This window comes from Pseudorasbora parva, chromosome 13, assembly GCF_024679245.1.
Source record: "Pseudorasbora parva isolate DD20220531a chromosome 13, ASM2467924v1, whole genome shotgun sequence".
Lineage (NCBI taxonomy): Eukaryota > Metazoa > Chordata > Actinopteri > Cypriniformes > Gobionidae > Pseudorasbora > Pseudorasbora parva.
Window position 1 is genome coordinate 34,159,680 of NC_090184.1, and position 27,982 is coordinate 34,187,661.

Sequence of the window (27,982 nt, forward strand, 5' to 3'; positions counted from 1 at the left end):
CACAGCATTCCGGGAAGGCAGCGCTGCATTTGAACCGATTTGAACGCAGAAATGACGGGAAGCTTCAAGGCATCGCTTCAGTCGCGTCGCAAAGTGGATTTCCACGGTCACTGCTGTCACAGGACTTCACCAAATCATACCAAAGAAGTGTGTTTTTGACAGAGCGGTCCTGCTTTGGAAGATGCCGGTGAGTAAATCAACTTCAAATGTCTCTGCTATTGGCTACCGTCGCATGAGTAAACATCAGTAAACGATACGATCGCGTGCTTCGTCATTCAAATGCGCTAACGGTTACTCCATTGTTGTTCTGTATAACATTACACTATTCTGACTCTGACGTGCAAAACCGTTTTGCTTGCTACCTCTAAGGTCTAGTCACATACAATAGTCCATAAACCGAATCATGTCCTCATAAACTGCACACAAAGGCCCCTAAATACAGTACATACCACAGAGATGGACATCCTGATGTTGCCGTTTCTCCTGTTAAATTTATTTCAGCCTCAGATTTGATTGTGGATCATTATCTGTATTAGCTGAGATAGATGGGTTTCTCCACGCTTGAGGACGTCACCGCTTTGCGCGCTCATCATTCTTTAGCTCCGCCCACACGATACGCCTCCAGGCGCTCGGTTTTTTCCGGAAAGACTCGGTACAGCCCATATTTCTTTTATAAATATGATAAAACTAAAGACTTTTCGGAGATATGAAGGATGCAATACTACTCTATAGGTACTCAAGATTGACATGAGATTGACTGAAACTGAGTGTTTCACCCCCCCTTTAAAAAAAGGGTACCATTCACTTCCATTACAAAGCTTGGAAAAGCCAGGATATTTTTGTGATTTTTTTTATAACTGATTGGCCCTCATTTATCAAAAGTGCGTACACCAAATTTCCAGCGTACACCTTGCGTACACCCAAACCCACGGTGACTTTGAGATTTATCAATATGGACGTTGGCGTACGGCACGCTCAAATCCTACGCCAGCTCAGGAGGTGGTGTACGCACGTTTGAGTTAGTGGGAAAACGCGCAGAAAAACAATTCCTAACACCACAAAACGCATATGACCCACTGTTAAAAACCACACCAACAACATTCAGTGTTTATTTTTGTGCAACATGAACGTCAATGTTTAATTTGTGTGACTTTACCAAAGCGTTTGATTTGTAGGCATATGTATTCCTCCAGTCGCGAGCCTGTGCGCTTTATCTGACGTTTCAGGCCCGCCTGGCCCGGCAGCTGCGCACGGACTGGGAATAATTCAGACTGACAAAATAATAAAAATGACCTTCTTCTTTTAAATAATAATAAAATCAATAAAAACGGCATTCTTCTTCTAAATAACAAGCGTCATTAAGAATAATAATCATAATAATAAAAAGAAGAATTTTACAAATTGTCAAGTAATTATTAATGTGAATGAATCTTACTCCACATCACATCATCATCACTATTGTACACCCCAATACATGTGCCGTGATATGAAATTAAATGCTATTTTTTTCAAAACGTGCTGTAAAATAATGCAGTGGTGGTAATTTATCATCCAAACAGCTTTAAACTGCTGGAGTGCGCTTCTCAACCTCCACACTATTAACAGTACTCGTTATTTGTGTCCATATTTTGTTTTTGTAGGTGCCTTTAATTCCCCTCTTTAAACTCCCAAATAAAACAATTTCGGGTTTTTTTTCCACTTCCCTGGTGATCTCGATGGGCGCGCGTCTCAATCATCTCAATATCGCAGTGATCAGGGAGTCAGCCCATTGACTTATGTCCTAATCAGTGCCCTGACTAGTGGACTAGTGAGATGATTGAGCGCGCCCGATCTCCACGTCGGAGAAGTTTCGCTTCTTTGCCGTCTTCTGTTTGTCCATGGCGTAAAATGAGGGCGTGGGGGAGGCGGAGACTTGAATATATAGGGGCGTGTTATTCTAATGACGATCGTTTTCAGCCGCCGCATTTATCAAGGGCAAGTATTGCGTACACCTGAATTGCAGAGGTGCGCACAGTTTCATAAATCAGGCGGTGAGAGGAGTGTAAGCATAATCTTACGCCAACATATACGCCTGTTTCTACGCAAGATTGATAAATGAGGGCCATTGTGTTTGGCTGAAAGAAGAAAGTCATATACACCTAGAAAGGCAGGAGGGTGGGTAAATTATGGTTTAAATTTTCATTTTTGGGTGAACTAACCCAGTTCAAACTAAGAACTAAGCCCTGTGACAGTCCACCTGAAAATATAAACACATAATTTGTAAAGCAAAAATCTCCAAGAAACATATTAGCATAGTGTGAAGTCCCAGTTAATTTGTTAAGTCTTAACAGATAAGTCCAAATCTTTAGTGCCTTAAGTGGTGGTCTGTGGAATACGGCATTGGACGTAATGTTAATATTTCATCAATTCTTTTTCTTGTTGAGAAATATTAATGTGACTTCAGATCAGTAGATTTCGCAATATTAGTTGCGCTCCAATTAAATCTCTTGATATCATGAAATAGCATCTTTCTCAGGATGATCATGTTATTTAAAGCGTGTGGTTTTCTATCTATGCGTTTGTGACGTGTTGGTCCCTGGCCTCTCCGTGCCCCATCTGGAAACTGCCTCTGGATTTCAGCTCATTACTTCAAGGACACAGGACATACAGTAGACTATCACCAGCTCTGCTTCTGGTCTGTCAATCTCTCATCTAGTATACAGTACAAAGAAAAGGAGTGTAAAACACATGAAAATACCATCAAATACACCATCTGATATTTGAGATATTTGATCTCGTTTTACTTTTCCTGTGTTCTCTGCTTGATTTTCCTGGGTTCAAAAATGTCCCTATGCTTATGCTATCATAACTTGAGATTTATCAAGGGATATAGAGATTTTATAATTTTAACAGCTGATTTGGTACCCTCACATTTTTCTTTATTTCAGAACACTGCATTGTGTGTTCGTTTCCCCTCCCCACTTCTCCCTGCATGACGTCTGTGTGTGTTTCTCCACTGTTACCCTTGGCAACATGGATGGAGAGAGAGAAGTGTGTGTGGTAAGAATTGACTCAGAGCAAGAGATTTAACGGAGGAATGAAAGAAGACTAATCCGCAGAATGCAGCTCCAAACCCAGAGCTGGTGATATGCATACATGAGCGCCTCATACAAACACTCTCTGGGTGAACCTCACAGAACTGCTAGAGAAATATGAAATATTTCCATTATTTACATATTTTACATAAACTCGAAAGAAACAAACTATTTTGCTTTTGAAGAAAATTAAGTCTTGTTTTAGTATTATTAATGTTTTTTTTTTCATTGTGACAAATTTAAGCATAATTTTCCATCAAAATCTTATTCTTATTCCCATTTCCGTTACTGTGATGCAAAGTAAAATTAATAATAATACGGATAATATGATAAAAACAATAGTAAATTTGTTCTTCTACTACTACTAATAATAATAATAATAATAATAATAATCATAATAAATGTATTAGTATTAGTAAATAAAAGTAATGTTATTATTTATTATTGTTACTAATATATTGATGTTAAATTGTATGTTTATACAAAATATTATTAATGTAATAAAGTATTATTCATACCAGTACAATAATATATAATCTAATTTTATAATCATGTCATATAATAATAATAATAATAATAATAATAATAATAATAATAATAATAATAATAGTAGTAGTAGTAGTAATTCAATAAAGTATCATTCATACCTATATAAATCCCACTATATAAATATCAATACAAATATATAAATCACATAAATACAATTATAGTAACAATACTTATTACCATATTAATTGTAATTATATCCATTTATATTTTTTATGTATTGAATAATAATTATATAATTATTTTAAAAATTGTATCTATTATGATAGTAATTTTTACACTAACTAATGTGTGATAAAATGTTTTTTAAATATTGCATTACATCAATAAGAATTAAATGCAGAATCAAAAGTAAACTGAAAGTCCTCGAACCAAACTGGCTCCTAATCACTATATTATTGCTGTTTCGAGCACCTCTGTTCTTTCCTCGAACTTGAAAAATCTAATGAAATCACTATTGGGAATAATTACATCATAAGTAATACTTCTGGATGCATTATGTAATACGAATTTAAGAGGAAAATGTGCTTAATAGTTAGGCTTAATTTATTAATTTTGGGGTAAAAACCTAAAAATGTGATCGTATAGACAGTCAATAACATATTAAGCATCCATAAATGCTCTTTGTGTGAAAAGTTGATGAGGTTGCACGACCTCTACGGCCATTTAGCAGTTCATTCGCACTGACTAACTGCCTTCCAGCTGATAAGGGAGAACTCTGTTCCAGAGCACTTTGTGTGAATCATAGCTGTGGCACCCTTCAAACACAACGGTATAAAAAGACCCTTTTTAAAGTTTGACATGCTGAGAGAACGGTGTTATAAAGGATGTCCTCAAACACTTTCAATCGAATGTGAACAAAATGACATATCTTTTCACATTCTTTTATCATTATTACAGCGCGGCTGTCATACCTTTGTGTTGTCAGCACTTTGAAAATAAAGGTATAAAAACATTAACTAAAATTAGATTGCACTGTTGTGCATTGGCAAGTGTTTCAATTGATAAATGGAGCAAATTTACATTCTAAAATAAACTAGTTTGTCCACTTATTTTAGAAACGGTGAGAACAAAGTAGCTGCACGTCTGTAGATAAGACTAAAATAGACTAAAATAAAATGACAGGAACTGTCTACTTAAAAGAACAGTTCCTCCAACAATTCAAATTCTGTTATTCTGTCATTAGGGGGTGAACAGATGTGGCTACTTTACTGTTGCTGCTTCATATTTCTATAATGACATATTTCATTTTTGGGTGAACTGTTCCTTTAAGCCTGTATGAAACTCTGAACTGCTCATCTCAGTGGTTTACACAGCATTAGAAAGCTTGAGTTACAGAACACCTGTCCTACAGTAAAACATCTCCCTCTACTGGATAACTCAATTCATAGCATGTTATCTTATTTTAATAGCATAGTTCACCCAAAAATGAAAATTAGCCCATTTTTTACTCACCCTCAAGTCATCCTAGGTATATGATATTCTTCTTTCAGATGAATAAAATCGTAAGGGGGTTATATGGGGGGTAATAAAGATCTTCTGAAGCGAAGTGGCCTGTTTGTAAAAGAAAAATATCCATATATAAAACTTTATAGTAAAATAACAGGAATGGATGACCCTGTGGTCCAATCAAACAGATAAGCTACTGTAGCTCAAATTGCTCAAGAAGCTAATGCCCGTTTCTGTAAGAAAGGTGTCAGAATACACAGTGCGTCGCAATTTGTTGCATGCATGGGGCTACATGTAGACCAGTCAGGGTGACCATGACGCCTGTCCATCGTCGGAAGCGCCAACAGTGGGCACGTTAGCATCAGAACTGGACCACGGAGCAATGGAAGAAGGTGGCCTGGTCTGATAAATCACATTTTTACATTACGTGAATGGCTGTGTGTGTGTGTCGCTTATAGGGTACACATGGTATCTTGATGCACTATGGCAGACCGGCAGAGGCAGTGTGATGCTTTGGGCAATGTTCTGCTGGGAAACCATGTGTCCTGCCATTCATGTGGATGTTACTTTGACACATACCACCTACCTAAGCATTGTTGCAGACCATGTACAATTCTAAAAATTCTATATACATGTAATTGATTTATAATAATAATAAAAATGTTATTATTATATACATTTTGACAAGGATAAATTACGATAGGACTACATTATTGAATAGCTTACTAATAACATCACAATATCAAGTTAACAAATTCATAATAAACAATATTTTTTAAAAAATGTTATCACCAAAGTTTGCTTTGAAAATACAGTCTGTAATATTTGACAGAGCTATAACTTATGTTTAACTTTATATATTGCAATTCGACTCAATACAGTTAAGTGATAACACAGATCCTAACAGTTAAATATACATAACAGGACAACACCCCCAACCAAAACAAAAAAAACCTCATGCTCTCTTTGAACACAAGAGGGCATAATAGTATCAAAGAAACAAATTCCTCTACAGCTACAGCATATCGGATGGTTTTTACATGATTAAAAAAACCATCCAATGCTCATACATCACTTTCAAAATTTTGATTTAAAATAGTACTGTGAATTTTAGGCAGCTAATTTAATGTTAAGATATGTTTTCCTATATCACCTGAAGCATATAAGAAGGGGCTAATTTGCACTGGCAGTTTATTAAAAGGACCATTATTGGGATGCGTGATGAATCACTAAAGTTTAGAAAGTTTGCGAAATGCTTTAAAAAATAAGACCTTTCTAGACATCTTACATTCGGTTTCTGCTGTTATCTCTTAACACCATCACAAACGCATTTGATAGTTCTGTGGAAGGTATGAAAGACCAAAACAAGGCTTCGCATTCCCTTATATATCACAGATAATACAGTTTGCGTTGCACAATTACTTTTCTCCCTCCACCTTTCCCCAGCGTCATCTCCTCTGTCCACAAAAACCCAAAACTCCTCATTTAATATCAGATCCTCAAAGGAAACGTTCTTTCTACTACATGTGATAATGTTTGACCCATTTCTGCTGTCACCTTGGAAATGTTTAGGGAGTTTGTCCTCACCAGAGAGTAACCTTTGGGATCCAACGGCTGATGTCTTGGCCATACAGTTTGTTTTTCTATCGCTGGCCTCGGCAGGGCTTGTTGTCTCCTTAATGAAGCATCTCGCAGCTTTGGCACGTATAATATTTTGGCTGCGTGTCAGATCTGCTTCTGTTATTCAGCTTTCTAAACCTCACAGTGGCTAGCCTCCTTCAAGCTGACACGGTTGTTTCATGCAATACTGTCAGGCACTCGCGACAAGCTCCAAGGGTAAATGTAAAAACTGAGGCATTGACAGCTCTAGCGAACACACATTAAAAATGCAAAACAACACACATGCCAAGGGACATGCAGCTGTAATTGCAAAAACATTTGCTCTCAAAAAAAGGATGACTTAGAAAATATGCCACCAATACAGCTGAAAATATTTTTCTATTTTCCTGTTTCCACAAAAAATAGATCTTAGCCAAAGATTTTGTCCAAGCGGCTTTTTCTTTCATAAGAAGCTGAAAAGACTTCTGAAGACATGGAAGTCATAATGACCACATTTATGATACTTTTATTGTGCTTTTTTTGTCCATTTTTGGGTTGTGAAGCATTAATCATCACGTTGCAAGGAAAAGTGAAGCACAAACTTTGTCTAAAATCAAATAAAATCATAAGTAAATAATGACAATATTTTTATTTTTGGGTGAACTGTTGCTTTAAGAGCTCCTCTGTGAACAATTAAGGCCAGATTTGCTAAACATTCCCAAAAAGCACCAATAGGAGTGGAAAGCTCTACTGACAATGCAAAATAATTAAAGCGCAGATGCAGCCGGATCATCCTCATAATGACCAACACAATCTACCAAGAGCAGCACAAATTAGCGTCTGGTTTAAGGCATGCTTTTTTTTTTTTGCCGTTAAATAATGCCACAAATACCAGTTAAATGACTAGTGAAAAAGTCAATTTAACTAGTCAATTTAAAAAAGTAATTCACCTCAAAATCATTTAAATACTCCACCCATACATAAATCAAGACTTACACGGTCTTTCTCTGAGTTCGCATTTTCTAGACAAAATGCCGCTTAGACTGCCGGGAAGAAGTCCGTTGCGTAACCCGTACCAGTGTAGGCTCAGCAGTGCGCATCGAGGGCGCATATCAACCTCAAAGGGGGGCGCTCTCGAGTACCCTTCTGAGGCCTAAAATGACAATACTCTGCGGTCTCGTGGGCTTAACAAACATGCGGCCATTGTAAGTCCACAAGACTGAAAGTGCACATGAAGTGTACCATTTGGGACAGGGCCGAAGTGTGCAATTTGGGATGGCCATAATTACTTCTTGTCATTCAATCAGCAGCCAGCAGCAGGCACTGATCGGCCACACCTGTGCTTCATTAAGAAGAGAGAATATAAGCAGAGGAAAAGAAGGAAAGGGTGCGCTATAGTTCTACACAGCAAGAGATGTTGTTAGTGTGTTCTCGCTGTCTCCGCTTCTCTCCAGATTCAATTGAGAATTGACTGAGCCGGACTGCCCTTCTGACACTGAAAAACCACAGACTTTTGTGCCTTTATCATTTCATCCATCCTTCTCCACAGTACTTCCCACTTTAAGACGTTTATGTTTAATAAACCCCTTCCTGGAACATGTGCACTGCAAACTAGTTTTGTCTGTCCCCATTTAACCAGCCACTTTTGTAAATCCTGACAGTAGTTTTTTGACACCAAAAGAGGGTTTGCATTGGAAAATCTGGCCCTTAATGTTAAACATAATTCCTAATGTGAAGGGAAAAAGTGAGGAATAAATGAATTGAACTAAGTTCAAATGGATCTGATTTTTTTTATGATTTCATAGTGCATTTAATAGGTGGCTGAGTCACCTAGACCAAAATTAACATGCTTTTGAATGTCGATCTGCATGCAGAGCTCAATACAAAATGCATTTGTAATCAAAATATTCAAAGACAGGAACATTTTTCAGCAAGATAATGCGAGCCTTAATGCAATCAAAGTGACAAATTAAGATGACAGTCAAGACCAATGTTGTGTTTATGTTAATTCACATACAATGCAACTTACTTTCTATCCTGACACCTAAACACTCGCTGACTTCTTATAAGTGTACTTGACAAAACATAAGTAAGCTGCACTACAGCCAATAACAAGGTAATGGATGTTGGAATACAATATTCACAGGCAAACTATTTAGAAGAAAGTTCTCTCACTAAAGAAAAATATAAAGTTAATCTCCTTGATGGAATGACCCAGATATGTCAGTAGAGCAGGAACAACAGCCCTGCACCCTGCAGAAACACCTAAACGCTGCACAACAGACAGCAGGGCTCAATGTGACCTTGTGACCTCATCAGGAGGAGACAGCCGCAGGATGAATTTCAAAACACTAAAACCTGAGAAGGGATCTCTCATTAGACACCATGTTCATATGCAATGTAAGCCTTTATTTAATAATTAGATTTTTTTTTTAAATACAGCCTATTCTTCAATCAATCAGTAAATGCATTATTTATTTTTATTTTATTGTTTTAAAGAAAAAATATTTGTCCCTTCAGTTTCTTTTTTAAATAAGAGGAATTTGTACCTTTATGGTAACCTTTAAACATGTAGCATGTCATCTATTTATGTAAAATACAGAATAAAAAAATCAGAATAAATCTTCAAGCTGGATGATGCTATTTCAAAACATACAAATACTCTGCTTCTATGGAACCTGATTGGTCAATACATCATTCCATTCCTGAATTATTAATGAATTTACATGACGCTTGGAAACTAAGAAAAGCAAAATACAACAAAATTCAGATTGTGTAATGTAGCCAATGCTCTTTTTTTTCTTTCCAAGCTTTCAATGTGTTTCTGCAGTGGCTCTCCAGCAATAATTTCTTGGCCCAGGCATTTTGTCCACTTAAAATGAACAAAGTTGTCTTATATTTGTTGCTGCTCCTCAGACAGGAATTGGTGTATTGGAATTTCAAGGTTTGCCACATGGTCCGTTTGGCGTGGGGCCGAGGACAGAGCACTTACCCGAAGAGAAACAGGTCACGTTTTATCCAGGGAGGTGTGTATAACCCATGGGGCAAGAACTCCTAAAATAGACTAACGGCCTCCACTGTAATCATCATTCAGAACACATGCAGCAATGGCCTTCATTCTGTCCCACCCACTGACCAAAATGCATGAACACAGTTTGCAGAACTATAGGGCTCTCGTTTGCTATTGCTAGGCTTTTGCCCATTTGTTTACAATTATTCAATGCACATACTTGTCTTAGTAATCTTAATATTTAAGTATTTATTATCTTATTTATCTTAATAAAAATTATTATAATTTTAAAATAGATCGATAGAGAAAGAGAATGATTTTTTAAATAATAATAATATAATAATAATATTTTTTAAAGGGTTAGTTCACCCAAAAATTATATTTATGTCATTAATGACTCACCTTAATGTCGTTCCACCCCCGTAAGATCTCTGTTCATCTTCAGAACACAGTTTAAGACTTATAAAAGAGTTTAAGACATATAAAAGAGTTTATATTGAAAATACATTTTGGTCCAAAAATAACAAAAACTACGACCTCAAATAAAGATTTGAACGGTTATGAATCAGCATATTGATTCATGATTCAGATCACCAATGTCACGTGATTTCACCAGTTTGGCAGTTTGACACACGATCTGAATCATGAATCAATCCACTGATTCATAACCGTTCAAATCTTTATTTGAGGTTTGAAAACAAAACCGGGAGAGAAGACAATGCTGAATAAAATCGTAGTTTTTGTTATTTTTGGACCAAAATGTATTTTCAATGCTTCAAGAGATTCTAACTAACTAACTGATGTCACATATGGACTACTTTGATGATGATTTTATTCCCTTTCTGGACATGGACAGTATAGTGTGCATACACTTTTATTGAAGGAACAGAAAAGCTCTCGGACTAAATATAAAATATCTTAAACTGTGTTATGAAGATGAACGGAGGTCTTATGTGTGTGGAACGACATTAGGGTGAGTCATTAATGACATAAATTTCATTTTTGGGTGAACTAACCCTTTAAATAAGCCAATACATTTAATAAAGTATTAAAAATAATAAAAATAAATAAATAAAGTCTCTTCTCACCAAGGCTGTGTTTATTTGATAAAAATACAGTAAAAACAGTTATAGTGTGAAATATTTTAATGTTTTAAAATGTAATATATTTCTATGATGATTAACTGAATTTTCAGCATGATTAATCACATGATCCTTCAGAAATCATTCTAATATGCTGATTTGGTGATCAAGAAACATTCAATATTATTAAAGTTATTGAAAACACTTGTGCTGCTTAATATTTTTCAATTTTTCTGTAAATCATGATACGCTATACCACTTAAGGTTTGTCGCAATATATCTATAAAAAATGATTCCGCAAGGATGCAATAAACTGATCAAAAGAGACAGTAAAGACAGATCTACTGTATATGTAAGCGTTTTAAAAGTATATCAAATATGTTAATAATAATATTAATAACAATATTTTTATAATTATTTGTTTTATCTATTTTATTTAAATATATATGTTGTTTTAAAAAAAATCTAATTTATTTAACATTTATTTATTTAAAACAAAGTAATAAATGACACAAAAGGTGAACCCCAGCAGCATTAGTATCTGCCACAGCTGGTGAACTGAAAGTGAGAGTGAATATGTAATATCCTTTTATCTGATGTCCTGTGATCTATTCCTTTCCCTTCCCAAACACATGAATGTGTCTGCAGGGCATCAGAGCTGAAAAATCCCTCTTCAGGGGGCCTGACACTTCAAGGGGATGGGAAAACCAAGGAGGCTAGCAGTGAAGTTGGCCTATCCCTTCCCTGGAAGCCATTTCTTCAAAAGCCTTTAGGAGCCACCACAACAAACCGCCGCAGAAACCAATAACAGCCCGAAACACATGAAAACTCAACAAAAAAACGTGCTTAACTGTGTGGGTTCATTTCCTTTTAACAATGAAGCAATCTATTAGTCACCAACCTGATTTACGACATCAATATGGGCCAAATGTAAAACTAAATATTTTAGAGTTTTTGAGTCACGTCGGTTTTGCCTACCCCCCTGGCATGTAGCAATATTAAACTTCATGTCCAGCAATTAATCTCATATGCACCCACGTTTCATTAAGACACAGAGACTGTGCATTGCCAGAATCTCCAGTAGGGTCCTTTTATGCAGCCAAGCAAAATTGATAAAAAAGGACATTTGTGCTTTAATAAAGCAAGACAGACTGAAGTAATAGACATTTCATTGCATTTCTCTTCTAGTGAACAATTCTGTGAGCCCCACCGCCTGACGTAAATTAGGATGTCAACATACAAGGAAACAATATAAAGCAGTCTCTATTTGTGTCTCTCAAAGAATGGTCAGGAATTTTCAAACCATGACATCTCATTAGTGTAGTGAATCCAGTACATACCAGAACTGTCAGACGCCCATTTATTGCACAGGAGGGACCTTCAGTTCCATTTATTTACATACATTTAATTCTTTATATTTTAAATCCTGATATTTTTAACATGATATATTATGCAACAATGGGCGATAGATACTGTTGCAGATCTCTAGGGGAGCATGTAGGAATAAACAAGACTGAAGATTCCTGAACAAATCAGCACTCCAAAGAAAGCTCAGATTGCACCTTGACAAGGTAATTGGTCATCAGGGAAGGAGAGAAAAGAAAGGGCAGAGGGGAAAAACACAAAAAAAGGTTGCAAATTGGCCATTTTTGCGTGTAAAAGGTAGTTAACATTGAATTCTGATGTGCTCCTGCTTCACTACAATTTTAGAAAAAAACATTATATAAACGTTTTTTCTAAAATTGTATATATATATATATATATATATATACATATATATATATATATATATATATATATACGCATATATATGTTATCTACTCTCTCAGAGATTCTGCACAAATGTATATGTCCATTTTTTGACATTTACTGTATATATCTACATGATGCACAACTTCACAATCATGTGGAATAGGGCAGACAAAATTGTATATACTATGATGCACAACTTCACAAGCATGTGGAATAGGGCAGACAAAACTGTATATACTTTATTGTAAAGCAGAAAAAATTGGCCGATTCAGAAAGCTGTCAACAATTAAGCTGGCATCTCATAAATATTCATAGGCCTTCTATCAAACCACTGGGCTATAATACCTGGCCTTTGCATCTCATCTGCATAATCTACATTCTGCATAAGTGCTCCTGTGAGGTAACTAAAAAAGAAAGTGAGTGACTGAGTGAATATGGATTCCAGTCCATATTTTAAGTGGTCACCAAAAATACCTATTAAACTTCTGCAATCATTTTACCAATATCTTCATAGAGGTATCATATTTAAAAAGTATGATGCTGGGAGATGTCCTGAGGGTTTAAAGGGTTAGTTCATCTAAACTGTTCACCCCACTGGGGCGACTTGGGCTAAAAGAGTAACCCCCGATGAATGTCTTCTCTCACATCGAAATCCTCTGCCATTTCTCTTTATAAATTCTTGTTTTAGACTCCTAATTCATATGAATGGTGTTTTGTTTTGCTCTATCTTCTTATTTTAGTCTATAAAGTTTTAAATATGTATATTTTTCTTACACAAATGAACCACTAAACTTCAGAAGGCCATTATTATTTTGTATTATTTTTATTGAGAAACTGCCCTGCTTGGACCATTACGGGACCAAGGGTGGACTTGCCTTCCTACTGAACGCCTCCATAAGAAGCAGCAGCAATTCCACCATCAGGACCACATGTTGAGTCACAGCAGCCACAAACATGGTCATTTCCACCAGCAGCAAACCACCCATTGGCGAAGGAACAGAATTTGCGCTGAGCTCACTGAGTGCAGAAGCAATTGTCGCCTTCAGGACACGTTATAAAGATAGAAGGACTGTAGCTCTTCTGGAACATGAATGCCTCCAGCAGAAACTGGATCTTGTCAACCTGGGGTAGGCATGAAGTGGGAGCTGGAACCTGTAGCCTTAGCATTCACAAAGCACCCATGATTCTCAATAAAGGAATATCTCGGAAGGGAATTCACATCAGGCACTTGAGTGGCCACATAGCTGTCCACAAACACACGCAGAGGCACATGATTGTACTGCTTCACAGATCCCTCAATGTTAACAACACCACCCAGGAAATAGAAGTATGAAGGCCTCTGATAGGACTAATCGTCCATCATGAGCTTCAGGGAGAACATCTGTGAAGCAGTATAATCATGTGCCTCTGCATGTGTTTGTGGACAGCTGTGGCCACTCAAGTGCCTGACTTTACCAGTAGGTTTATGAATGTACACAAATATTTACACATACAATGGGGTCCAAATGTCTGAAAGCACTTTTGAAAAGGCTTTTATTTTTCTAATACAATACAAATTAAATTTCAGAATTTCTCCTTTTGCTTTAATGACTCAAGCTGCATGAACTCCATGTTTGTGTGTAACCTGAAGATCACGCTATCCAGGATAATTACAGAATGATTCAAAGAGCAATGTGTGGTTCATTTGAAAAACATCTGACTGTCTGTACAAAGAAGTTTAGTTGGTTGAATGTCACAAATTTGATTATTTGATTAGTAACCTAGAAATATTTCTTCTATATTTACGTCGTAATGTTTCTTAGTATTTCTGAACATTTAAAACAAAGACATTCCATTGATTTCCATGGTTAAATTAGATTTTAAATCCTGTTTTTGTTCATGCAATCTCAGACCATGGGACCCCACTCCATTTTGCATCAAAACCTTATTACTCGGCTAAGATAGTGCGGCTAAGATAGAGCCCTTTGAAGCTGCATTGAAACTTGGACCTTTAAACAGTTTGAAGCCAATTGAAGTCCACTATATGGAGAAAAATCCTGGAATTTTTTCCTCACAGACCTTAATCGACTCTTCGACTGAAGAAAAAAAAAAGACATGAACATCTTGAAATGATGTGTGGTAGTAAATTATCAGGAAATCTTAGTTCTGAAGTGAACTACTTCGACAAAAAGCGCCAAGTCACGCTGGAAGTCTCTTACTTTCATGTTGAAAAAGAAGAAACTGCATTTTACAAACAAAATATATTAAAAGGCTCATATATTGAAACATATTAGTCCTAGGACTGCGGCCTCCTTACTATCTTACTCAGTGGAATACGTAAAAAAAGAGAGAGCGAGCGAGAGAGAGAGCAGGCACAATGGGACAAAAAAATCATTATTTTCACTGAGCCAAACAAATATGTTTGGGTAATAGTCCTATTTTCTAAACCAATCAATATTGTAATTGGCAAAGACATTGTCTACCTCATACCTCCCTGTGACATTCCATTATGCTTTAGGCCAAGGTGACCTCTGAGGGCGCTCAGCCAGGCGACCAATCAGAAAGCAGCACGCTCTTGAGGAGTCCCCTTAAGTAATCCTGTACAACATTACCTTGAGCAAAAGCATAACATCTCATTCTGTTGATTGTGCAGGACTGTGTACATGTGTTTGGTCAAAAGATGCCTTGTTCCGACAGGTACTGACAGGTATCTTGTCCTACACATTCAAAAGTTTTTCTTTGCTTCGTTGAATGAATAGCAATTTACAAATTAAATTAAATAATTTCAGCAGAGTGATTTAGATTTGGTGATCTAATTTCTTCTGTTATGTTTCATCCGTACCTCTCTTGAGCCTCCTATATTAGGAGTGTGGTTTTCTTTAGCTCATGCAGGAGATTTTTTATTCCTTTAGAAATTGTATGAAGCATACGCAAACAAACAATAAGCATGCAGATCTCAAATATATTGCATTTCAGTCACTACACCACCTAGTCCTGAGCCATTATGATGTATGTTCTCTATTGTTGCCAGGGAAAGCAGAATAGTAAGCCTAGCATGAGTCATAAACGCAGGTACAGGCTGCAGGTAGTCTAACCCCTGGGATCAGAGCATCGAGCTTAAGAGAACGGACATAATCCTCCAGAGGTGTCGTGTAACACCAACTCAAAACCTTGGAGAGAAAAGGATGTGATTGCATGCATTTGGTTTGAAAATGACAGTATGATTAAAAAAACAAACATTTTATTCTGGAGAGGGGTATATGGTGGTGTATACAATAGAAATGAAATGTTGCCAACTGTGTCATCTATCTATCTATCTATCTATCTATCTATCTATCTATCTATCTATCCATCCATCCATCCATCCATCCATCCATCCATCCATCCATCCATCCATCCATCCATCCATCCGATATCAATACAATTGGAATAAAAAGTATAACTCCCAAAATGCATCAACAATGAGCAAAAGTTATATTTGGTACTGCGATCGGCTGCTTTTCATACTTTCAAAGACTTTGCTTCAGTCTGCAGAGCATTTACATTTATTCATTTAGCAGATGCTTTTATCCAAAGCAAACTACAACTAAGAAATACAAGAAGCCATTTGTCATGAAAGTCAAATAATCACAAAAAGTGCTCGAAATACTATGTTTTGGACATTGCTTAGAGTAGCATAAGCTAGAATAGGGAGGGAAAAGGAGGACATTTTTGTTTTTTAAGATGAGATTAAGTGCTCACAGAAGAGATTTCAGCTGTCGTTTGAATGTTGTCAGTGAATCAGTATTCCGGATGGAGGTGGGGAACACCAGCAAGGAACAGTGAGTGAAAACATTCTGGAGAGTGATTTCGTACCTCTCTGTGGGGGTACCAAGAGCCGTAGCTCCTTTGCCGAGCGAAGGCTTCTGGTGGGGATGAAGACTCATATGAGCGAGTGGAAGTATGCAGGTGCTGAGCCTGTGGCGGATCTGTAAGCAAGCGTCAACACCTTGAACTATATGAGAGCAACGAGGGGTAGCCGGTGCAGAGAGATGAAGAGAGGTGTGATGTGGGCCCTTTTGAAGACAAGTCCTGCCGCTGCGTTCTGAATCATTTGAAGTGTTTTGATTGCACACGATGGAAGTCCAATCAGAAGAGCATGAGTGAAAAAATGTGTGCGACAGACTACACAAGGTGAAAGTGACACAGCCATGCATACTTACCAGACCGTCTCATGCTGTTGATGTTTCTTTGCAGCCAAATTAACTGGGAAATACTGCATTCGGACTACAAAATTATAAACAAGGTCGGAAATGAATTCCACTCGCACTTGGGGCAAAAATGCCACCACAAATGTATTAAAAATCGAAACCAAAAAAGCCATTATACTAGTTTTTAAAGAAGTGATGAATTGAGAAATCATCTTTATATATAAAAGGTTATGGTAATATAAGAATATCCTGTAAGTTAGGGGAAGACATTGTACCTGTGTTTGCTTCATTTCACTGCGGAATCGTTTGTTAACAAGTCTCAGGTCGAGCTAAATATGCAGATATATTGAGATTAAACACAATAATGTGCCTTCTATAGTGGATCCGACAGGAATGGTGACACATTTCTGTGAACTGACAGGGGAGCAGAGGCTCATCAAATATGCAAAACTTATCCAGTCCTAACCGTGGGCATTTACTTCCAAATCTCCATTGCGGTACGCCCATCAAAACCCAGCGTTCAGGAGAGAGCCTCAAAACCAGTGTAGAAAATACTATTAATTATTCATTATGATGTTTTTGAATGTAAAAACCACATGAACATCATTAGTTGACCTCAGACAACAGTATTAAAAAAAGCCAGTATAAGACACCTTTAATATGATATATGATTAACATTTTATATAATGAGCAAGTACATCATGAATCTATTTTCCAAATGCCATTTTTGTAATATCTTTTATCACTAAGGTACGCGCCTATAGTAAGTGTTTATATTCAGACTATTTTAGACCGGTTGGGTCGACAGCACTGTGAAGTAGCCCAGTATATGCGTGACTCGTCATAGACATAAACTGAGAGAAGTAGCTCCGTCTACAATGTTCTTCCAAAAGACGCATGCAGTATTGTTTATTAACCACTAGAGCCAAAAGTTACAGACTGCAGCTTTAAGCAGTATCACACAGGTGGACAGACTTTGGTTGCTCAGAGTATTGGTATGATTACAAATGTGATACTGATCTTGTACATAAGTCCAATAAACAAGTTGCTATTAAGTGATATAAAATTTTTTTGCTACAATAAAGTTTTTTTTGCTATTTTTGTGAAATTAGCTTCAAACAAAGCCACATCAGAACTGTTGCGCATCTCCAAGCAACAGTGATTCCTGAATGAATTTTTGACTGTCACAAGTGCTCCTAAAGAAAAATGTTAGCGTAGTAGAGCAACTTTATTATATCATATAGAACTATGACTTCATAAATTAATAAATATTCAACTCACTATTTGAAAACATTACTAGATGAGATTTTTTTGTCATAGCGCCCACCCTGTCCCCTACCTCAGAGAACCAAAATAATTATTACTTGCACCCAAAATAAACATTTGTGAAGGAAATAGTTTTCATAAAACTGAGAATTGAAGGAGGGATGACCAGCATGCATAAAAACTAGAGCAACATTGGTTCCCCTGAGCACCTCTGTCCTCTTCATTTCTGACATAAATTTCTTTTCAGCGCCACAGACCCCCTGAAGTCCTGTTTTTCTATGACTAATAATGCCATGTTTGTTTCTGCAGACCATGGGAGGGAATTTTGTCCTTTTAGAAGTGGGTTAGATTATTTTTAAACAGTGGCTATTCATATAATACTTTACTGATTCTTGTGCAGAATCATTTAGGAGTAAACTTTAGGAGGTCAAATTTACTTTGCAAGTGGCAGCATATCGTTTCTACATTGAGATAAGTATCTGTGAAGAAATTACGGATTCACCAAAGATTCTCTGATTATTCCCATGACCAGAATCCTAGGCCTAGACCTGCCTTTTTTACTTACCATACATTTACAATTTTTTCACGTTAGCACATGGTACCAGAGTTTGATTCAGCACATCTGAATTCAATGTGAACACTGATTTTTGCCACACATAAATCAAACTACTCATGGGAGACAACCTATCCCTGTATTTATAGATAGAACGAAGGCTCTACCAGTGACAGCACTCTTCATCACGGGTGAACGCCTCGGCGGCCAGGCATCAGTTATCTCTGCAATCAAAGCTGAAGTGTATTACAGAACTTAGACTTACAGAGAATATAAATATAACAGTATTGATCTGTATTGATGACAGCTCACATACAATAAGGGATGATGATGCCATTTAATCTGCTCTGTATCAGCCAAAACTGGCTTTTTTTTCCAAAAGTAAAAATCACAAAATATATTACAAATGTGCACCATTCAAAAGTTTGGGTCAGTAAGGTTTTTAGATTCATTAAATTGATCAAAAGTGACATTAAATACACAACATTACAAAAGATTTCTATTTCACAAAACTACTGACAGGCACAGCTGTTTCCAACATTTATAATAAGAAGGAATATTTCTATATTCCTATATTCCTTCTATATTTCTATAGAAGAAAGAAAGAAAGTCAAATCCTGGCCAATTATTAGCTGAATTGAATTAATAACAATATTCATGATGCTTGCTATCGTGTTTGGTTTGTTTTATGCTTAGTTTTATATCACCAGCAAATGTACCATTCAATATATCATAAACATTACAAACATTGCCCAGCTCTGGTATCCGTACTACTATTAAGTTTATAGTCTACAAGGAGCTCTCCATGCGCACCAGGAGTGGTCTGGATTTAAAGCAACTGGACACCGAGAAAGCTTTGTCTGCATCTAGAGGCAGTTCTGCACCATGGTGCATATCCGGTCTCTGAGGGATTTGGCTGTTAGTGTGTGTGTGTTGTGTGCAAAACAGAGACTACACCTGAGACTACTTTAGAAACCAAATCCAGGCTGTCTGTCAGGTATAATATCTGAACTATAAAGATGTCTCAGAGACAGTATGAAAAAAAATCGGAAAAATTAGCATTCTGAATAAAAAAGAAAACGAACCGCATCACGGTAGTGCATAAAAGTTCATCTTACCATGATGACACAATCTTTCCTAATTAGCTAATTAGAGCATCAGAAAAGATAATAAAGGTAATAAAGATAATATTTTGCAAAATCATTTTTATAATGTTTTTGAATACATTTGCGTGTCCACAGTGTGTGTGTGTGTGGGGGGGTAATCCCTACGTTATGGGGACAAAATGTCCCCACAAAGATGGCAATATCCAAAATGACAGTATCTGAAAAAATATCCTTGTTGTGGGGACATTTTTTGGTCCCCATGAGGAAAACATCTTATAAATCATACAGAAGGAGTTTTTTTGAGAAAGTAAAAATGCAGAATGTTTCCTGTAATGGGTAGGTTAAGGGGCAGGGGCAGTGTGTGGGGATAGTAAAATACGGTTTGTACAGTATAAATAAAAGCCATTACGCCTATGGAAAGTCCTCATAAAACATGGAAACACTACGTGTGTGTGATTGTGTGTGTGTGCGCTGTATGGTTGCAGCCACTGAGCTAAATAGCCTGTTAATACTCATAGATCAAGCCTATGTGACTTGGTTGTGCATGATTTGGCAATAGGGGACAGCATACGCTGGTGAAAATCGGACCGACTCCGAATTTTTTAAACATGCTTAAAAATTATCGTAAGGTCAGAAGGTGCTCCTAACGTCAGGGATGGAAATTAGCACCCGCCACCAGCCAAATGCGGGTGATTTTGAGTTGTGGCGGGTAAACTCGCTTCACCTACCGGCCACCGTGGCGGGTAAATAAAAATAGCATACTGTTTCCCCTCTTTATAAACTGTGTTCAGTGCATGCGAGCGCTGCCGTATGTCCGAATATGACCAGTCGTTTTCGCCGTCATTACCCGGATGTAGTGCCAGAAGACGCGAATAAGAACCATGATAAGAACTCGCGCTCGCGCTGAGAGAAGATCCGTCACTGTCATCCGGAAGCGCGCACCCGTCTCACAGCGCGCAAATATTGAGTTATCTTTCGAGTCTTGTGCTTAAACAGACAAACTCACACAAAAAGTATGCCAACATGTTCATCTTGATGAGTATTCTAGCAGACATAGTCTGAATATGCCTTAAGTGAACTTTATACAGTCGTGAAATATGACGCATATCCCTCTATTAGGTCTTAAAGGGGAAGTCGCCTTTACTCTGTTTAATGTCAAACAAAATGACATCACTCACTGCTCTTGATTGAATAGCTTTTGTAAGTTTATTAAGGATTAATCTTTCATTTAAACAGTTAAATATGCAGTTATTTTACATTTGATTACTTTATTCAATTTCTGTACCTTTCTGCAGGCTAGCAGACCTGTACATTATTATTTAATACACACATGAGTGAGGTCGAGTTAAAAATTTTACTTTGAATTTTATTTTATACTGTGGGTTGTTGCAATGTGCTAAATAAATATTTGCATAATTTGTAATTGTAACTTTACTAAAAATCAAGGCATTGCAATTGCATTAATTAATATTAAAGTTTCAAATAATAAATCACAGTCATAGCATTAGCCATAAATGCAATGGATAATTGGCTAAATTTCTTTTAGTGCTTCGGTTTCAGCCAATAATTTTTATTTTGGTGCATCCCTACTGACAATGTTCTGCTATCTATGTCGTCAACACGCTTCAGGAGATGCCAAAACTAGTAGTTTCATTGTTGGTACTAAAAACCTAAAACTGGAAGCCATAAAAGACCACAAATCATCCAAATGCCACATCCACGTAAAAAAAAAAAAAAAAAAGAGCACACAGAGCCCTACTCATTTAATGAAATGTATATCAGTTCATGGTTTGTGTGTGTATTAGAGTGAAAGAAAAAAAATTCAGTATTTCATTGAGATTTGAGATTAAATAAACAGCTTAAGTATTGTAGAGCTTGTAGTATTAATTTTCACGTGCAGTTACACATTGTCGGTTATAAACAAGAAAGTGGCTGGTTAAAACATTGAGTGGCTGGTAGATTTTGAAATCCACCAGCCACTGTGGCCGGTGGACAAAAAAGTTAATTTCCATCCCTGCCTAACGTGCTCGGCTCGTTTCACATTTCCTCTCACGGTGTGAGCCACGACCATATGAGCATCCACGATGTCCACACGATTTCTCCCGAGAAAAAAAAATCATCTGCGAGTTCGTACAACAGCAAAAATCGCACTGTGTACGCCCGCCTTAAGAAAAGGGAAGCCTCGCCCATGACTGGTGATGAGCTGCCCTATTAGCATAGACACTGAGTGAGAAGCACAGTCTGCCATGTCTTTTTACTTTTATTACAGTACATAACACAAATACAATAGCATGTCATAAAAGCAAGATGACAACATAAGTTATAACCGTAATTAAACTAAACTATATCCTCTTTAACACCAGGATAATTGTTTGGATTTCCACCTGGAATTGGTCTACCCAAATTGAAAAGCTTCCCCACACACATACAGTGGTCTAAGTTAAAAATGTGTGTGTCATTTTACAGGAAACTAGGCCTGGGCGATAAAACGATAACGATAATTATCACGATATAATTTTCCGATAACAACAGTTCGATAATTTCTCGATATAATGTTTATGCGCTATGCGTAATTCTGCGCATGCGTTTTGCAGACCGGGCTTCTGGGTGCTGCATGCGCTATTGTTTACAGTCACAGTGGCTGACAGGATTGGAATAGGAGTGAAGTGGAGCGATAAAAATGAGCAATAGTGAAGAAAACTCAGCGCTCACGACCAGCTCAGAGGACACAGATATCGCTGACAAGTTAGTTCGCTCAAACTTCAGTGGTTTGAAGATATTTTGGAAATCCCAGAGCGACGTGCATGGGCTGCTTATCATAGGTTCACCACACGGAATATAGTTATTAAATGATCGTGCTTCTTCGAAGTTCTTCCATATAACATTGAGCACAACACAGCGGTAAATCTACATTAACTACATTCACCCACAGCAGGCTTATTATCTTGTTAGTTGTAGTGGGTGACTTGCAAGCTAACGTTACCAAACTATAATCACTAAAACATCGGACTTGTACATCGCTATCATAATTGTTTGTCTTTGGTGATATATTAATGACTCAGCATCGCCTGTATCAAAAGAGAAATAATTTCATCCGATGTTTAAAATGAATAAAATAGACTAGACAGCCCTTACTGGAGATCCACAAATACTGAACTTTGCTCTCTCCCTCCTCTCCCGACCGGCCCACTGTCGGTGAGGTGTGTGTGTCGGTGAGATGAGCGTGTGTGTGTGTGTGTGTGTGTGTATGTGTGTGAGAGAGAGAGTGACGCACAATGGACCAATCCACTGTGAGGCAAGAGAGGGGGGATTCAAAATGTTTCTTAACTTAAAACGCTTTTTTTTGTTGCCCGTTTGCATTTTTAGTGTTTTACTACTTACACAATTAAGTAATGATATTATTGATATACAGTGTAGAGTAAAAAAAAATGCTTACCACAATTAATATTTTAATAAATAAATCTACCTCAGTTTGATTTTGAATAAGCACAAAAAAATTCTGATTTATAAAACCATGCGTATGCCAGAACCTGAACAAAAATCCTTTTATAAATCACAGCCAGCAGAAGACAGGACATGTACCTCCACACTGTCTCCTCCCCAAAATTACCATATATGGAGCTTACACCGCCTAGTTTAACTATGCAGGACCTCATCTGCATATCATTTGCATGCATATTCCCATCCACGTGACACCATGTTTAACACTGTCCAAGGTAAAAGACATTGAAAAATATTAGATACGGACTATAAATGCCATTCGAGCCTTACACATTACATTGCTGAAAATCAGATGGTAGAGTCAGAATTTGGCCAAACAGAATGAGAACATGGATCCATCATGCCTTGTTACCACTGTGCAGGCTGCTGGTGGTGGTGTAATGGTGTGGGGGATGTTTTCTTGGCACACTTTAGGCCCCTTAGTGCCAATTGGGCATCGTTTATATGCCACGGCCTACCTGAGTATTGTTTCTGACCATGTCCATCTTTTTATGACTACCATGTACCAATCCTCTGATGGCTACTTCCAGCAGGATAATGCACCATGTTACAAAGCTCGAATCATTTCAAATTGGTTTCTTGAACATGACAATGATTTCACTGTACTAAAATGGCCCCAGATCGCAAACCAATAGAGCATCTTTGGGATGTGGTAGAATGGGAGTTTCATGCCCTGGATGTGCATCCCACAAATCTCCATCAACTGCAAGATGCTATCCTATCAATATGGACCAACATTTCTAAAGAATGCTTTCAGTAGAATTAAGGCAGTTCTGAAGGCGAAAGGGGGTCAGACACAGTATTAGTAGGGTGTTCCTAATAATCCTTTAGGTGAGTGTATATTGGTTCTTTTCTATCACTCATTTGTGGAGAGTATTTTTACTTTTAGTTTCATTGCTTGGTATTTCTCACTGTCTGTGGTAAATAAGAACAAATCACATAAGGTTGTGAATATGGCAAGCAAGATTGCAAACAAAAATATGGTATGTCAACGTTATGTGAATCTCGCATTGTGAGAAAAAGCCAGGTCATTCTTTGAGTCACACCCTCTCTATGGTGAATATGTGTTAACTTATTACCATCTTGACGAAGGAATAGGGGACCGTTATATCGGACTGCCCATGCACAAAGATCCTTCATATTCTCTAACATAGCATGTTAAATAAATTCCTGTGATGTCATTGTACACCTATGGCAGTGATTTTGCTCTTGTGAGGGGGATGTTGGAGTCTAAGTGTGGCTATGGTGTAAAGATCAATATTGCGTTGAAATTTGTTTATGCTTGTTTATACCTGTTACTGTCGACTGCCACAAATACAAAAAGATTTTCCGAAACTACAATAAACTAAACTAACTAAGTATAAAATGGCATTAAAATCTGATCGAATGTCATCAGAAAGCATTTTATGAATAAAAAGTTAAATGCAATGAACGCTGAAGTCTAAAATACCACTCAAGCAGGAGGCACAGATTTTTTCCCTGTAGATGTTGCCATTTTTGTCCATGCACCTAAAAATGTATATGACCTGAACTTTTCTTGAAAGCACAAAAAACATATTTGCTTGAAGCTGCTTACGTTCAGCCACTAATCTTAAATATCATTCAACAAACATTGAGACCAATTTGTTCAGCAAAAGAAAACTCAAAACGAAGGGGCACAGGGGCCCTGGATATTAAAATTGTAATAACATTCACAAAAGTGAGTCATACACTGAGTCTGGTCGTGGTAAATATGTGGGGTTGAATTTCACCCCCTCAGCGAGTATCATAGGAAATCCATGTACAGTAATGAGAGACTGGATTTAAATTGACTATAGAAGCAATTATCTGCCTAATGATAGACAGTATAGGACTTGCTTTTCTTCCATTTGTGTTTATACTGAACACTGACGTCATAAATCAGGAGTGTTTAAGACACGCAAATTGATTTGTTTTTGCATTCATTATGTTATAAAAGAGGAAGGAGGGGGAAATCATTGAGGAATAAGGACCGAAGAAAGGTAAAGGAATCGAAATCGCCAACGTCTGTCAAGGTGAATATGAAATTTGCCACTGACAATGAAAAAAAAAAAAACTAAATGTAAGGTAAGGAAATATTTTATTGCTCTGACTGACTGGTATCAAATTGGTAACTAATGGTCTATTATGAGCTTGACAAGGTTTTCTGCATATTTCTGGCTGTAACTAAGGCTCTCTGATAAACACTTGCTTTTCTTCAGGGTACATTTGAACCTTTGGCCTCCTCTAGCCATGTACTAGATCAACAGGGTCTGTGATGGGTGTAAACAGTTTTATTTGTTACTCTGTGAATGAAGGAGGAGCTGTAAAGGACAGCAGTTCTCCAGAGGGCTCTCCAGAGAGCAATAGATGTGAAAAGTACTTATGCACGAACTCATCAGGAGAAGCCATGCCTCATGCTCTGGGCTAATTAGAAATATTGATTATAATTACCTCAACATTCGACTTTTGGCTTGGCTATTTGCTAACCTTTTGGTACTATAACTACAAGGCATTTATACTTAAACAAACACACACACACACACACACACACACACACACACATACATATATATATATATATATATATATATATATATATATATATATATATATATATATATATATATATATATATATTCTGACCCATATCTATGCCAGTCCATTCTGCAATTCATCTGCAGCACAGTGCCCTAACCAGGAAGGTTCCAGCAACAGGCCTCATTTCTTATTTCTTTCCAGACTGAAAGCAAAAACTAAAATAAATAAATATACATATATAAAAACTAATAATAAATCACAGCCAGCCAATTAGAAATGCATGTGGATAAATTATCACTGTCACTCACAAACCACTGCATGGTATAAAGCACATACCTTGTACATGCATGACTTCTTTTGCTTCTCAAGATGGCATCCTATTTACAGTTTGCATAAATCTCAATGCAAAGTTTAAGACATTTATATTCATTAGATCATTTATATAAATCTAAATATTTACAAAATGTAGATTTATATAAATAAAAAATAACATTAAAGCCCCATGAAATCAAAATTAGACAAATGTACTCAAAAATTGACTTATAAAATGCTAAATTAACTTATTAGCTTAAAATTAAGCAGATATACAATTTTTAAATTTCTCGCATCTCTTTGCTACGAAATCCCTCCGAAAAAATACCAACTGTAAAAGTAAAAGTAGTTCACAGCTTTAAAGTAAACAAGACTTGGATATTTATAAATGTGTAATTATATGGCTATTTCACTACATTATAGACTATATTATAGGTTAGATTTCTTTTTGTAAGACCCCATGAAACAGATTGATGAGAACTTTCATGGGTTTCCTGCGGAACTACATTGTAATATGCATTTAATACATTATGCATTTAATAATATAAACATATAGCTATATAGGCATAATCTATACATTGTGCTAAATTAATTAAGAAATATTGGAACATCATTTATTTTCTAGCCTAGTACATAAAACCCGTTTAAAGTATTTTTAATGCAGGCTATTTATTTTAGTTTGGTTAGGACGGCAAGACGGCAAACCCATATTCTTACCGTTTAAGTCCTTGAAAGGATGATGGCCATGACATTCTGGACTTTTTCAAACCGGGACGGTTACCGGTGTCCACGGCATATGTCCGGTCCATGGTCCTGGGATTCAGGTACTTTTCCGTGTCGGAAAAACCTCTCTGTCTCACTCGGTAGTTCTTGCGCGAGCCGAAAGAGTTTTGGACCTGAAGAGGAACCGGGTTCTGTTGCCTCCAGAGATGTTTTGGGGCATTATCGGTACTGGGAGAAACCAAAGTTGATCCATCGCTTCCCGCGTCCATTCTTGCAGTTGTATCCACTCGCTAAAATTCGTCAAAAGACTATTTTGTGAGATAATTATTGCAGCTAGCTTTGGCGCGAATTGGCGCGAAACTTGAATAAAATCAATAAGAAAGCGTTATGTTAAGTAACCTATACAAGCTATAAACAGAAAAGTCATTTTTGATGTACACTAACAATTACACTCGATTGACCCATTTGGTCCAATAGTTCATCATCTATAGACATCGCTGCTCGCTCCTATCATAATAACAACATAAAACTCCACCTGTCCCGTCGAACTGCTTCCCAAATAATCCAGCGAATTTTCGCGGTCCATACAACAATATTTAGCATCCCAGTCTCGCGCCTCGACTGGACGAATAACACATCCAAGTGCTCTCACTCTCATCCCCACTTCACAGAAGTGATGCTGCCGGGTGGGAGGAGATCGATATTTATTCGGCACAGTTTGACTGACAGCCCAGGGGGAGGAGCCTAAAGTCCAGCACAATGCGGGGAAACAACTTTAAGACAAAATTCAATATTTATTCGTGCTAGTCAGTCATATGACATGAACAAAATATTAATATAACATTAATAGCCCATTAATATTTTATATCCAATAAAATACTATCAAAATATAGGCTATATAAGGATATAGGCCTAGGCCTAATGTAGCAAATATAGTAGGCTATATGTGTATCTAATATATATATCTAAATAATAAAATAATACTACTACATAAGTTATAGAATATTCAACTTTTTTAAGCCAGTTAAATACAATTTAAGTTAAATTGACTTAAACATGCAAATTGATTGTACTTAATTTGAAGGGTTAGTTCATCCAAAAATGAAATTTATGTCATTAATGACCCTAATGTCGTTCCACCCGTAAAACCTCCATTCATCTTCAGAACACAGTTTAGGATATTTTATATTTAACCATTATTTATTCATAATGGTTATGAATCAGTGGATCGATTCATGATTCCGCCAAACTGCTGAAATCACATGATATTGATGATCCAAATCATGAATCGATTCACTTGTT

General features: G+C 36.9%; 1 protein-coding gene across 4 annotated transcripts in view; it reads right to left on the reverse strand.

Annotated features, from left to right (window-relative positions):
- The window catches only part of LOC137038998 (3',5'-cyclic-AMP phosphodiesterase 4D-like), a 181,629-nt gene that overhangs the window by 121,446 nt on the left and 32,201 nt on the right, over positions 1–27,982 (reverse strand). The window contains exon 1 of one of the 4 annotated variants that reach the window (XM_067414102.1): positions 26,675–27,252. The exons of 2 other annotated variants lie outside the window; for them this stretch is intronic. In XM_067414102.1, the coding sequence (XP_067270203.1) occupies positions 26,675–26,949 (275 nt within the window). In that variant the 5' untranslated portion in view covers positions 26,950–27,252. Of the gene's footprint in view, positions 1–26,674; positions 27,253–27,982 lie in introns of those variants that run through there. One more of the 4 variants, XM_067414093.1, reaches the window with a different exon arrangement.